The sequence below is a fragment of the Chroicocephalus ridibundus genome, chromosome 31, assembly GCF_963924245.1.
Source record: "Chroicocephalus ridibundus chromosome 31, bChrRid1.1, whole genome shotgun sequence".
NCBI lineage: Eukaryota > Metazoa > Chordata > Aves > Charadriiformes > Laridae > Chroicocephalus > Chroicocephalus ridibundus.
In genome coordinates this window covers 241,847-255,702 of record NC_086314.1, presented here as the reverse complement: position 1 = coordinate 255,702, position 13,856 = coordinate 241,847, and the positions used below count along the sequence as shown (strand labels likewise).

The 13,856-nt window shown below is 69.8% G+C and overlaps 2 protein-coding genes across 2 annotated transcripts; both read right to left on the bottom strand.

Moving 5' to 3' along the window:
* Positions 1-846: 846 nt before the first annotated feature.
* Positions 847-4,473, bottom strand: DRAP1 (DR1 associated protein 1). Its single transcript, XM_063319187.1, has 7 exons — positions 4,211-4,473; positions 3,484-3,556; positions 3,034-3,127; positions 2,437-2,556; positions 1,872-1,962; positions 1,320-1,402; positions 847-978 (listed from the first exon to the last, which is right to left on the bottom strand). Exons 1-7 carry the CDS (start codon positions 4,250-4,252, stop codon positions 849-851), a joined length of 633 nt encoding a protein of 210 aa, XP_063175257.1. The 5' UTR covers positions 4,253-4,473; the 3' UTR covers positions 847-848.
* A 1,100-nt stretch (positions 4,474-5,573) lies between these two features.
* Positions 5,574-13,829, bottom strand: RELA (RELA proto-oncogene, NF-kB subunit). Its single transcript, XM_063319188.1, is given in 15 exon segments — positions 5,574-6,008; positions 6,049-6,482; positions 6,787-6,873; positions 7,424-7,504; positions 8,767-8,979; positions 9,785-9,889; positions 11,297-11,330; positions 11,332-11,426; positions 12,210-12,272; positions 12,275-12,300; positions 12,834-12,969; positions 12,972-12,981; positions 13,192-13,340; positions 13,454-13,507; positions 13,776-13,829. Coding segments are annotated over 15 exon segments (1,608 nt in total). The 5' UTR covers positions 13,786-13,829; the 3' UTR covers positions 5,574-5,897.
* Positions 13,830-13,856: the final 27 nt, after the last annotated feature.

Sequence of the window (13,856 nt, the reverse complement as noted above, 5' to 3'; positions counted from 1 at the left end):
TCGATGGGCTCCTTTAAGCGTCTATAACCCCCCCCACAATGGACTCCTATAGATCCTATAAATCCTCCCGGCAGCTCCTATAGGTCTCTCTAGGCCCCTATAAGCTTCTACAGGCCCCTATAAACCCCTTTAAGTGCCTACAACCCCCCCCCCCAAAGGGACTCATCCTATAGATCCTGCCGGGGGGTCCTACAGGTCTTCCTAATCCCCTATAGATCCCTGAAGGCCCCTATAGGCCGCTCCCGCAGGGTCTCTGCTGCCCTCCCATGGTCGAGAAGGGACCCAGGTGTCCGGGGTGGGGGGGGACACGGGACCCGCCCCCAGGTCTCCAGGGGTCCCCCGGCATCTGCATGACCCCTAACCCCCCCCCTCCCCCCCCCCCCATAGGGGACCCCAGGCGTTCGGGGCGGGGGGGACCCGGGCGTACGGAAACGGGAACTTTATTGAGCCGATACAAAACCTCCCGACTCGTTAAAAGCCACCAAAGGGCCCCAAAATCAGCCTCTTCCCCCCACCCCCCCCACCCCTCCCCCACCCCCCAAAAAAAAGGGACCCAGGCATCCAGGAGGGGGGGGCCCAGGCATTCGGGCTGAGCTCCCCCCCCGTCCAGAACGGACACAACTCATCACACCGGTGTCCTCAGGCCAGCAGGGCCCGGGGGGGGACACACAACACTCCCAGTGCTCCCAGTACCACTCCCAGCCCCCGACTGGTCCGAGGCCCACGCTCCCAGTGAGACCACACCGGGAGGTGGTACCCGGCCCCGAAACGGGTTGAAATCCTGGATAAACGGGCAAAAAAACAGGCGTGGGGGGTGGTGGGGGGGGGGGGGTGGGGGGAGGTGGGTGCTAAGAGTCGTAGTCTTCCTCTTCCTCCTCCTCCTCGCGGGCGCGGGGGGGGCCAGGGGCTGGGGGGAGCCCCCCCGGGAGCCCCCCCGGGAGCGCAGGGGGTCCCAGCGGCGCGAAGGGCACCCCGGGGCTGCGGGAGAGGGGTCAGCGGACATGGGCGTCCGGGGAGGGGGGGGAGAAGCCCCCCCCCCCTTTAAAAACCTACGTTTTGGGGTGTTCTCCCTGCCCTCCCCCCCCCCAAAAGGCACACACTCGTATGGGAGCACCTCCCTCCCCCCCCGCCCCCCCAAAAAGGGACCCAGGTGTCCGGGGGGGGGGGGCTATACCCACCCTTCCCCCCTCTAAAGACACATTTTTTTTTGGTGCTCTCCCCCCACCCCCACCCCAAAGGGACCCAGATGTTTGGGTGCACACACCCCCCCCCCCCCCCCCAAAAAAATAAAGGGACCCCGGCGTCCGTTGGGCTGGTACCTGGCAAAGTTGAGGGGGGGTCGGGCCGGGGGGGGCTGCGGCGTCTCCTCCTCCCCGTCGCTGTCACTGTCCTCAGAGTCCTCCTGGGGGGGGGGACACAACAAGGAGGGGGAACAATGACAGCGAAGGGACCCAGGTTACCCCCGCACCCATCCCCAGGGGACCCAGGCGCCTGGGTGCCCCCCCCCTCCCCCCCCCAAGCCCCCCATGGACCCCCCCCTCCCCCCCCCGCAATGGCCACAGGCATCCCCCACCTCCAGGGGGGCCCCTCCCCACCCCCCCCAGGGACCCAGGTGTCCCGGCACCCTCCACCCCCCCAGCCCAGAGGACCCCCCCCCTCCAGCCCCAGGGGACCCAGGCATCCAGGCACCCCCCCACCTCCAAGGGAACCCCCCAAACCCCCCATGGACCCCTCCGACCTTCAAGAGCCCCAGATATCCAGGGCCAAACCAAAGGACCCTGGTGTCCAGGCACCCCCCCACCCCCCAAAAGGGACCCCCCCCCACCCCCAAAGGGCACCCAGGCATCTGGGTGCTGCCCCCCCCCAGCTACCTCCTGCTCCGAGTCCGTCCCCGACTGTTTGGGGTCCTTCCCCTTCGCCCCGGGACCCCCATTCTTCCGTCCAGCGCCCGGGCGGCGACCCCTGCAACAGACCCCCCCCCCCGGCCCCCCCGCTTTGTCAGGGGACCCAGGCGTCTGGGGGACACCCCCCACCCCCCTCCGACATCCCTATAGCACCCACCAGGTGCTGGGGGGACCCGGGCGTTTGTGGAGGGGACCCCAGAATTGGGGGACACCTGGGCATCTGGCAGGGGGGACCCAGGTGTTTGTGGGGGGGCACCCAGGCATCTGGGGGAGGCTCCCACCTCATTCCTGGAGAACCCCGGTATCCGGGGACACCCCCCCAACTCCGTTCCCGTAGGACGCAGGCATCCAGGGGATACCCCCCCCCATCCCTGCGGCACCCACGTTGGGACCCAAGGTGCTGGGGGGGACCCAGGCGCTCAGGGAGGGACCCCCAGCATTTGAGGGGGGGACCCCGGCAGCCGGAGGCGAGGGGGGGGGGACGGGGACACCCAGACGTCACAGGGGGGGGTCACCCAGGCGTCCGTCCCACCTTCGGGGTCCCCGCTCGCCCTCGCCGTGGGGCTCCTCGCCCTCCCCCTGCATGTCGGGCACGGCAGCCACCAGGTCCTTCAGGAAGTCGAACTGCTGCTCCAGCTCGATGCACTGCTTCCTGCGGGGGGGCGGGGGGGGCTCAGCAAGCCACGCCCACGGGCCACACCCATCCACAAGCCCCACCCCACCCCTGACACCCACTTCTGTCACGAGTCTTTGGGTGGAGGAAGTGGGAAAACTGAGGCAGGGAGTGCAAAGGGGACGCAGGTGTCTGGGGAACCCTTCCCAAGGGGGACCCACACCCCCAGGGAACCCTTTTGCACCCCCCCAACCCCCCAAAGACGACCCAAGGGTCTGGGGGACTCTTCCCCACCCCTACAGGAGACCCAGGCGTCTGGGGGACCCTTCCCAACGCCCCAGGGGGACCCAGGTGTCCCAGGGAACCCTCCCTCACCCCCCCCCCCAGGGGGACCCAGGTGTGCGGTGGGACCCTTCCCCACCTTCCCCGAGGGGGACCCAGGCGTCTGGGGGGGACCTTTTTGCATCCCCCCCCCCCAAAAGGGGACCCAGGCACCTGGGGTGGGGGGTTACTCACAGGTGGGAGGTGGTCATGGTCTTGGCGTTCCGGGACTGGGTGACGTGACAGGCCTTTCGCAGCAGCGACTCCAGGAAAAGCTCCAGCGCCCGGGCTGAGCCGCTAAGGACCCCCACGGACCCAGGCGTCTGGGTGCCGCCCCCCCCGACCCCCGCCCTCCCTGGGACCCCCAGGGAACCCAGGCATCCGGGGCAGCCCGACACCCCCCCCACGCCCCCTGCTCCATGGGACGCAGAGCTGCCTAATGGCCAGAGGGGACCCAGAGGACCAGGGAAGGACACAAGTGTCTGGCGTGGGGGGGACCCAGGTGTTTGAGGTCTGGGGATCCCGGGGGAACCCAGGCTGCCGGGGGGGGGAGGGGGGACCCTGAGGAGACCCAGGTGTCTGGGGCCGGGGTTGGGGGCGGGGGGGGGGGCGGTCCTGGGGGGCCCGGGGCGTCCGGGAGGATACAGATGATGACGGGGACGGCAGCCGCCACCTTCCCGATCTCCTCGTCCGTTTGCATGATCTTCTTGATCCGCGCCTACAGGGAAAGAAGGGAAACTGAGGCACGGCCACGCTCCCCCCCGCAGGCCACGCCCATCACACGAACCCCACCCCGAATCTGAGCGCCCCCCCCCCTCCCCGCCTCCATCTTCCCACCTGGGCCAGGAAAGGAGGGAGGGGGGAGACACACCCTGCCCCGCCCCGGACACGCCCACTCAACGAAGCCCCACCCCACACAAATCCACGCCTTGCCAAGCCACGCCCCCCGCCCTAGACCACGCCCCCTGCCAGCCTCTCCCCTGGGCCTAGAAAGAGCCCCGCCCCCACAGGCCACGCCCCCAGCCGCAGCCAATCCCCTTCAAGCTGCGCCCACGCCACCCCCACCCCCCCCCACCCCCCGTGTGGCCACACACCCCCCCCCCCCCCGGCGGGGCCCAGACAGGAGGGCGGGGAATGAGGCCCCGCCCCTGCACAGGCTCCGCCCACTCCAAGCCACGCCCCCTCTCCGAGGCCACGCCCCTGCGCGAGCGAGACCCCCCGAGCCCCCTCAGCCTCCACCGCAACGAGGCCCCGCCCACCCCAAGCCACGCCCCTCCACAACATCACGCCCCCCACTCCCCCGTTGCCATGGTGATGCCAGCCTTCCCCCCCCCCCCCAACCCCGGCCCCGGCCCTGGCCCTCTCCGCTGACCGGCGGGAACCGCGCGTTGTATTTCTTCTTCTTGCTCGGCATCGCCCCGGCCCGGTCCCGGCCCCCGCTGGATCCCACTCGGGCCCGGCCCCGGCCCCGCTGGGCCGCTCCCGGCCGCTCCCCGCCGCTTCCCGGCGCCGGCCCCGGTCCCGCTCCGCTCTGCCGCGGCCTGCCGCCCGGCCCGCCCCGCCCCTTCCGGGACGAAGACACGCCTCTTCCGGCTGGAGCCCCGCCCCCCACCTCAGCTCTTGGTGACGCCCCCTCGGCCCCGCCTCTTGTTGAGCCACGCCCCCTCAGACCACGCCCCCACCCAAGACCATTGCTCCTCCTCCATGGCCACGCCCCTCCCGCTAAGACCACGCCCCTCAACAACAGAAACCCCGCCCCCTTCGCCCTGGCCACGCCCCTCCCCAGCCGATCCCCGCCTTTTTCTTACCCAGGCCCCGCCCCCCGCCGTTGTCCCCGCCCCCCCGCGCTGTCAATCAAAGCGCGATCCGGCCTCGGACCGTTTATTGGCGCGACCCCAGCGGGGTGGGGGAGGGGCAGGGGCGGGGGTCGCCCCCTCTCCCCCCCCCTAAAAAAGGCACTTTGATTCGGGGAGGGCGGGGTTAATGCTGGCGGGGGGGGGGGGGGGAGCGCCGTGCTCCCATTGGCTGCAGCGCCCTGGGGGGGCGGGACAAAGGGGCAGCTGATGGGGAGGGGGGGGGACCCCCGGGGACTCCCAGTGACCTCCCAGTTGCAGCCCCACGGCCCCCAGTGACTCCCAGTTGCCACCCCGTCTAACCGTCGCTCCCTCGGGACGCTCCCAGCAGTCCCTCAGGGCTTCCCAGTAGCTCCCAGTAACCCCCAGTCCCCCCCTGTCAGCTTCCAGCGACCCGCCCCCCGCCCCCAGTAGCAACTTAGTGGCCTCCCAGTTGCATCCCAGTAGCTCCTCGGGATTGCTCCATTCCACCTCCAAGCCTCCCAGTAAGCCCCAGCGATCCCCTAGAAGCCTCCCCCTCACTCCCAGTATCCCCTCCAGTTGCTCCCCATCATCCCTAGAAGCCTCCCAGTAGCCACCCAGCTCTCCCACTGCCCCCCCCAGCCCTGCCTGGAAGCCTCCCAGTAGCCCCCCAAACTCCTGGTGCCTCCTAAAAGCCTCCCAGTAATTCCCAGTAGCCCCCCCGGTAACCACCCAGCTTTCCCAGTGGCCCCTAGAACCCTCCCAGTGGCCCCCAGAACCCTCCCAGTGGCCCCCAGCCCTGCGTAGAAGCCTCCCAGTAACTCCCAGTAGCCCCCCAGTAACCACCCAGCTTTCCCAGTGGCCCCTAGAACCCTCCCAGTGGCCCCCGGCCCTGCCCAGAAGCCTCCCAGTAGCCCCCCAACCCTGCGTAGAAGCCTCCCAGTAACTCCCAGTAGCCCCCCAGTAACCACCCAGCTTTCCCAGTGGCCCCTAGAACCCTCCCAGTGGCCCCCGGCCCTGCCCAGAAGCCTCCCAGTAGCCCCCCAACCCCCCTAGTTCCTCCTAAAAGCCCCCCAGTAACTCCCAGTAGCCCCTCGGCGTCCCCCTAGAAGCCCCCCAGTAACTCTACAAGCCTCCCGGTAGCCCCCCCAAACCCGCCAGTTCCTCCTAAAAGCCTCCCAGTAACTCCCAGTAGCCCCCCAGCCCGTCCTAGAAGCCCCCCAGTAACCGCCCAGTCCCTCCCAGTTAGGAGGAGGGGAACTGGCCGAGGAAGGCACTGAAGTCGTCCAGGTCTCCCAGGGAAGGCAGCGAGTCCTCGGGGGGGGCCCCCACCCCCAAATCGGGCCCCCCCCCCACCTCAGGACCCCCCCCCAACTGGGGAACACCCCCCCCTAACTGGGCCCCCCCCCCCGATTTCGGGCCCCCCCCCCAGGGGCTGACTCTGCACCAGCCGGGCGATGGCTTCGGGGTACGACATCAGCATGGGGGGGGCCCCGAAATCCTGGGGGGCCCCCCCAAAATCAGGAGCGCCCCCTCCAAAATCCGGGGGGGGATCCCCAAAAGCCGGGGGGGGCTCGGGGGGGCCCAACAAGCGCTGGACGTCGGCGGCGTTGATGGTATCGAGGGGGGAGAAAGGGGGGTCCCCCAGAAGTGCCCCGAAATCCAAAGGGGGGACTCCCCCCCCCCCGTTGCCCCCCCCTCCCGCGGGGGGGGCTCCTTCTTCAAACTGCAGATGCAGCAGGGCCTCGGCCAGGGGCTCCGCTTCGGGGGGGGGGCCCCCCAACTGCCCCCCCGGCCCCCCGAAAGAGAAGGAGGGGGCTGGGGGGAGAGCTGGGGGTGGGGGGGGGGCACAGGGGTGAGGGAGTTGCTCGACCCCCCCTTTTGCCCCCCAACCTCCTCGCTTGCCCCCCCGCCTTTGCCCCCACTCCCCTTTTGCCCCCCAACCCCAACAGCCCCCCCTTTTGCTCCCCACCCCCCCTCAGACCCCCTTTTGCACCCCCACCCCTCCACTGCCCCCCCCCTCCATTTTGCCCCCCACCCCCTTTCTGTCCCTCATTTACCGCCCCCCACCCCCCTATTTGCACCCCCCCATTTACCTCCCCTTGCCGCCCCCGACGTGCCCCCCCGGGCTCACCCATGCTGGGGGGGGGCTGGGGGGCCGGGGAGGGCCGCGAGGGCACCGCGATGCGCCGGGGGGGCCGGGGCTCGGGGGGCACCGGGCCTGGAGGGGGGAGAAAAATGTCAGCACTCCTAATCCCCCCCCGGGACCCCAAATAACCCCCCAGGGACCCCCCCCCGGGGACACAAAATACCCCCCAGAACCCCCCCCAGGGACCCCAGTACCCCCCCAGGGACCCAAAATACCCCCCAGAACCCCCCAGGGACCCCCAATACCCCCCCAAGAACCCCAATACCCCCCCGGGACACCAATAACCCCCCCAGCGCACACACACCCCCCCTGCCCAGGGACCCTGAAAACCCGCAAGGACCCCAAATAAGCCCCGGGAACCCAAATTTCCCCCCAGAGAACCCCCCGGGGACCCCAACAACCCGCTGGGGACCCCAAATACCCCCCCAAGGGACACACCCCCCCCCCCCCCGGACCCCAATACCCTTCCCCAGACCCCAATACCCCCCAAATATCCCCCAGGGACCCCAAATACCCCTCCAGGACACCCCCACCCCCCCCACCCCGGGACCCCCTCAGGGACCACCCCCAGAGACCTTCAACCCCCCCCCCCCAGGGCCCCCCCCACCCCCCCGTGCCGCACCGGGCAGGGGGCTGCGCTGGACGAAGGAGCGGAAGGTCTCGCGGGTGCGTTTGCGCTTCTCCTCGATGCACTGCAGGTCCCCTGCACCAGCAACCCCCAGTTACCCCCCAGTAACACCCGGTCGCCCCCCTCCAGCAACAGCCCAGGAACAGCCCAGGAACATCCCAGGAACTTCCCAGTTGCCTCCGGCCACCTCAACCCCTCCCCAGCGACACCCAGCGAAGCCCCAGTCACCCCCATTCCCCTCCCAGTCACCCCCATTCCCCTCCCAGCCATTTCCCACTCGCCCCCAGTGACCCCTCAGCCACACCAGTGACCCCCGGGGGAGCCAGGCGTGTCCCCAGGGGTGCCAAGAGGGGACCCGGGAGTAGCCCCAAAGGTGCCCTAAAGGGACCAGGGCCCCAGACGGGGACCCAGACGTATCCCGAGGGGACCCAAGCGTGTCCTAAAGGGACCCCAGGGTGACAAAAGGGGACCCGGGGATGCCCTAAGGGGACCCCGGTGCACCTCGAGGGGACCCAGGAGTACCCCCGGGGTGCCAGAAGGGACCCCAGGGTGCCAGAGGGGACCCAGGAGCCCCCCAAGGGGACCCAGCAGCACCCCAAGGGGACCCAGGAGCACCCCAAGGGTGCCAGAAGGGACCCCAGGGTGCTCTAAGGGGACCCAGGAGCCCCCCAAGGGGACCCAGGAGCGCCCCCAGGGTGCCAGAAGGGACCCAGGGATGCCCTAAGGGGACCCAGGAGCCCCCCAGGGGGACCCAGGAGCCCCCCAAGGAGGTGCCAGAAGGGACCCCCAGGGTGCTCTAAGGGGACCCAGGAGCCCCCCAAGGAGGTGCCAGAAGGGACCCCCAGGGTGCTCTAAGGGGACCCAGGAGCCCCCCAAGGGGACCCAGGAGTGCCCCAAGGGGACCCAGGAGCGCCCCCAGGGTGCCAGAAGGGACCCCAGGGTGCTAGAGGGGACCCAGGGTGCCAAAAGGGGACCCAGGAACCCCCAAGGGGACCCAGGAGTGTCCCCAGGGTGCCAGAAGGGACCCCAGGGTGCTCTAAGGGGACCCAGGAGCCCCCCAAGGGGACCCAGGAGTGTCCCCAGGGTGCCAGAAGGGACCCCAGGGTGCTCTAAGGGGACCCAGGAGCCCCCCAAGGGGACCCAGGAGCGCCCCCAGGGTGCCAGAAGGGACCCAGGAGCCCCCCAAGGAGATGCCAGAGGGGACCCCAGGGTGCCAAAAGGGGACCCAGGAGCCCCCCAGGGGGACCCAGGAGCGCCCCAAGGTGCCCCAAGGTGCCCCAGGTGCCCCCAGCGGGTGGCGGCCGTGCGCGTGTGTCCCCCCCCCGCCGTGGCGGTACCCTGGTGGGGCAGGTAGCGGAAGTCCATGGGCTCGCTGCGCTCGCGGTCGGAGGGCCGCTGGAGCTGCATGCGGACGGTGACGGGCTGGCGCAGGCCCGGCTCGCGGTAGGGCGGGGTGCGGAAGACGATGGCGACCTGGCGGTGGACGTCGGCCTGCGCGAAGGAGCCCTTGGCCTCCCAGCCCTCCGCCGAGAAACGCACCTCGATGTCCTCTGCGGGGGGGGGGGGGTGTCAGTGTCGGGGGGGACGGTACCCCCTGGGGGGGACCCAGGCGTCCGGGGGGACACCCAGGAGTCCAGGGGACCCGGAGGTTTGGGGGACCCAAGAGTCTGGGGGGGGGGCGCAGGAGTTCGGGGGGGGACCCAGGGATTTGGGGGGACCCAGGTGTTTGGGGGGGGGGACCCAGGCATTGGGGGGACCCAGGGATTTGGGGGGACCTGGAGATTTGGGGGACCCAAGAGTCTGAGGGGGGGGGCAGGAGTTTGGGGGGGGAACCCAGGGATTTGGGGGGACCCAGGTATTGGGGGGACCCAGGGATTTGGGGGACCCAAGAGTCTGCAGGGGGGGACCCAGGAGTTCGGGGGGGGGGGGGACCCAGGCATTGAGGGGACCCAGGGATTTGGGGGGACCCAGGTGTTTGGGGGGGGACCCAGGTGTTTGGGGGGACTGAGGAGGTCGAGGGAGACCCCAATGTTTGGGGGGGGGGGGGACACCCATGAGTTTGAGGGGGGACCCAAGCATTAGGGGGGGACCCAGGAGTTTGGGGGGGGACCCAAGCGTTTGGGGGGAGCCAGAAGTTTTTGGGGGGACCCAGGAGTTTGGGGGGGGACCAAGGAGGAGTTTGGGGGGGGGACCCACGGATTTGGGGGGGCACCCCGATGTTTGGGGGGTTCCCAGCAATTCAGGAGGGACTCGGGCATCCAAGGGGCATCCAGCAGGTTGGGGGGGGGGGGGGACAGCTGGTGTTTTGAGGGGGGGACCCAGGTGTCCGGGGGGTGTCCCCCGTGGTGCCCTGACCTTTCTGGACCTTGTCACAGAGCAGGAAGATCTCGTCCCCCCCCCGGCAGCTCCCCGAGTTCCGGTTCACCCGGCAGATCCGCAGCTCGGCCGTGCTGGGGGCCCCTGGGGACACGGGGGGGGACACGGGGGGGGGGGACACGGGGGGGGACACGGGGTCACGCAGGGTGACGCGGGGTCGTACAGGGTGACACGGGGTGACATGGGGTGACCCATAGCCACGTGGAGTAGCACAAGGGGGGGCCTGGGGGGAGCTACAGGGGGGCTGGGGGGGGGGGGGGCATTGGGGGCCATGGGGGGGGTCCGGGGGGGCTATAGGGGGGTCTGAGTGGCTGTGGGGAAGGTTCTGGGGGGTCTGGCGGGGCCTATAGGGGGTCTGGGAGGCTATGGGAGAGGCTCTGAGGGGGGCTGGGGGGGCTCTGGGTGTCTGGGGGGGGGCTAAAGGGGGGGTGGGGGGGCCTATAGGGGGGCTGGGAGGCTATGGGGGATTGGGTGGGGTTGGGGGGGTTTAGGGGGGGCTATAGGGGGAGTTGGGAGGTTATGGGGGGGGTTGTGGGGGGTCTATGGGGGCTCTGGGTGTCTGGGGGGGTGCTATAGGGGGACTGAGAGGCTATAGGGGGCCTGGGAGACTATAGGGGGTTATGGGGGGGGTCTGGGGGGGCTATAGGAGCACTGGGAGGCTATAGGGGGTTTTGGGGGGGTCTGGGGGGGCTATAGGGGGCCTGGGGGCTATAGGGGGTTTTGGGGGGGTCTGGGGGGGCTATAGGGGGCCGGGAGAGTTATGGTGGTGTTATGGGGGGGGTCTAGAGGCAGTGCGGGAGGGCTATAGGGGGCCTGGGAGGCTATGGGGGGGTTATGGGGGGTCTATAGGGGGCCTGGGAGGCTATGGGGGGGTCTGGGGGGGCTATAGGGGGACTGGGAGGCTATGGGGGGGTTATAGGGGGTCTGGGGGGGCTATAGGGGGTTATGGGGGGGGTTATGGGGGGGTTATGGGGGGTCTATAGGGGGCCTGGGAGGTTATGGGGGGGGGTTATGGGGGGTCTATAGGGTGCCTGGGAGGCTATGGGGGGGGTCTGGGGGGGGCTATAGGGGGCCTGTGAGGATATGGGGGGGTCTGGGGGGGCTATAGGGGGACTGGGAAGCTATGGGGGGGTTATGGCGGGGGTTATGGGGGGTCTATAGGGGACCTGGGAGGCTATGGGGGGGGTTATGGGGGGGTCTGGGGGGGCTATAGGGGGCCTGGGAGGCTATGGGGGGTCTGTGGGGTCTATAGGGGGCCTGGGAGGCTATGGGGGGGTTATGGGGGGGATTATGGGGGTCTATAGGGGGTTATGGGGGGGGTTACGGGGGGTCTATAGGGGCGTCTGGGGGGGCTGTAGGGGGACTGGGAGGCTATGGGGGGGGTTATGGGGGATCTATAGGGGACCTGGGACGCTATAGGGGGAGTTATGGGGGGGTCTGGGGGGGCTCTAGGTGCCTGGGGGGGGGTGGGGGTGTGGGGGGGCCACTCACGGTTGTCGTAGACGGGCTGGGAGAGGACGGGGGGGGAGGGGGCGCAGCCCCCCGGGTCCCCGCACCCACACCTGGAAGCAGAGTCGCACCGCGCTCAGGTCGTACTCGCCCCCGCGCTGCTCCGCCGGCACTGCCGGGACACCCGCCACCAGTCACCACCAGTAACCGCCAGTCACCGCCAGTAACCGCCCCGGCACCCCCCGGGAACCACCCCCCCGCTGCTCCCAGTAACCACCAGTAACAGCCCCCGGCAACCCCAGCAACCCCCCTGGCACCCAAGGAACCACCGGCACCCCCAGGAGCGCCCCCAGTGCTCCCAGTAACCACCAGTAACACCACCAGCACCCCCCGGAACCCCCCAGTGCTCCCAGTAACAACCAGTAACCCCTCCCCGGCACCCCCAGGAGCCCCCCAGTGCTCCCAGTAACCACCAGTAACACCACCAGCACCCCCAGGAACCCCCCAGTGCTCCCAGAAACAACCAGTAACCCCCCCCCGGCACCCCCAGGAGCCCCCCAGTGCTCCCAGTAACCACCAGTAACACCACCAGCACCCCCAGGAACCCCCCAGTGCTCCCAGTAACAACCAGTAACAGCCCCAGTACTCCCAGGAACCCCCCAGTGCTCCCAGTAACAACCAGTAACCCTCCCTGCACCCTCAGGGACCCCCCAGTGCTCCCAGTAACCCTCCCAACCCCCTCCAGTAACCCCCGGTCCCTCCCAGTAACCCCCCCAGTAACTCCCAATGCCCCCCAGAAACCCCTCCTCCCCCTCCCAGTGCCCCCCTCCAGCGCTCCCAGTAACTCCCAGTACCCCCCAAAACCCTCCCAGTAACTCCCAATGCCCCCCCCCCAGCAACCACCCCCCCCCCAACCCGCCGGCCTCCTCCCAGTGCTCCCAGTAACTCCCAGTACCGTTGAAGGGGTTGTTATTGGTGCGGATCCGTTCGGCCAGGGCCGCTTCCAGCTCCCGTTTTTCACGCACTGAATCCCTAAATTCTGGAAACTGACCCCAAAACGGAGAGGGTCAGGCCCCACAGATCTGGAGGGGTGTCGTGGTGTCCCCCCCCCAGGACGCCTGGGTGCCCCCCAGCCCCGGACGCCTGGGTCCCCCAGGCGTCCGGGTCTGGGGGGCACCCAGGCGTCCTGGGGGGGGGACACCCATAAATGGGGGGACCCAGGGGTCTGGGGGGACACCCAGGTGTCCTGGGGGGGGGAGACCCCCTATATTGGGGGACCCAGGGGTCTGGGGGGGGGGACCCAGGTATCCTGGGGGGGGGGGAGACCCCCTATATTGGGGGACCCAGGGGTCTGGGGGGGGACACCCAGGTGCCCTGGGGGGGGGGGGACAACCCATATATTGGGGGGACCCAGTCATCGGGGGGGGGACACCACATATATGGAGGGGACCCAGGGGTCTGGGGGGAGGGGGGAAACCCGTAAATGGGGGGACCCAGGAGTCTTGGGGGGGGACACACGACACACCCCATATATTTGGGGGGTCCCCGCGCGTGCGGGGCCGGGGGGGGGGGACGGCACCTGTGGATGTTGCGCTCGGGGGGCAGCTCGGCCTCGTAGTAGCCGTCCCGGCAGTCCTTGCCCACCAGCTCGTGGGGGTGGGGGCGGTGGGGGGGCTCCTTCGTCACCAGCGACACCCGCACCCGCCCGGGCCCTGGTAGTTGTTCACCTGGGGTAAGGAAAAACGTACTGGTTTATACTGGTTTATACTGGGAGGGTTAAGTGGATGGGGGGGGGGGAGGAGGGGGAGTTTGGGGGGGGGGGTGTGATGAGCATCCTGGGGATGGGGGCGCCGGGGGGGGGGTCTCTAGGAGGGGGCGAAGGGTGCGCGGCAGGGGGTTTGGCGCGGGTTCGTACTGGTTTATACTGGGGGACTCACGCGGATGGTGGGGTGCGTCTTGGTGGTGTCGGTGCTGTGCTCCCCGGGGATGCTGCCGGCCGAGCGCCCCTCGCACTTGTAGCGGAACCTCATCCCCCGCGGCTTCGGCTGCTCCAGGATCTCCACGAAGGGGGCGGCCCCCCCCGGCTCTGCCGGGACCCAGGCGCGCGGGTGAGACACCCCCCAACACCCCCCCACTCGCAGGGGACCCAGGCCCCGGCTGAGACACCCCCCCACACCACCTCCCCCCCCCCGCACTCACCCTGCGCACCCCAGTCCTGCTGCAGGAGGAAGGGCAGAAAATCCGGGGGGGTCACTGGGGGTGACAAAAAGAGGGGCGGGGGGTGACGTTAAGGGGCGGGGGCCCCCCCCAAAGCCCTTCCCCCGCTATTAGGAGCGCCCCCCCCCACCCCCCCCCCCCCCCCCGCCACTTTTAACGTGCCCCCACCCTCCTTAAAGCGGCCTCGCTCCCGCGTTAACCCTGGAACCTACTGACGGCCTCCGCCGCCTCTGACGGGGGGGGGGGGGGGGGAGGAAAAAGCGGGGAAACCCCCCCAAAAGCAGGGCGGGGGGGTGGCACTCACCGTCCTCCATGGCGGGGGGGGGGGGGGCGTGCACACACACACACCGGGGGTGGGGGGGGGGATCCCGGGGCCACCGGGGGG

Bases quoted from the DNA above. Each gene is read 5' to 3' on its own strand.
- DRAP1 (XM_063319187.1), bottom strand. From the start codon at position 4,252: ATGCCGAGCAAGAAGAAGAAATACAACGCGCGGTTCCCGCCG. The intron at 3,557-4,210 runs GTCAGCGGAGAG...CTTTCCCTGTAG, and splicing joins ACAACGCGCGGTTCCCGCCG to GCGCGGATCAAGAAGATCAT. The intron at 1,963-2,436 runs GTGGGACGGACG...GGTCTGTTGCAG, and splicing joins GGCGAGCGGGGACCCCGAAG to GGGTCGCCGCCCGGGCGCTG.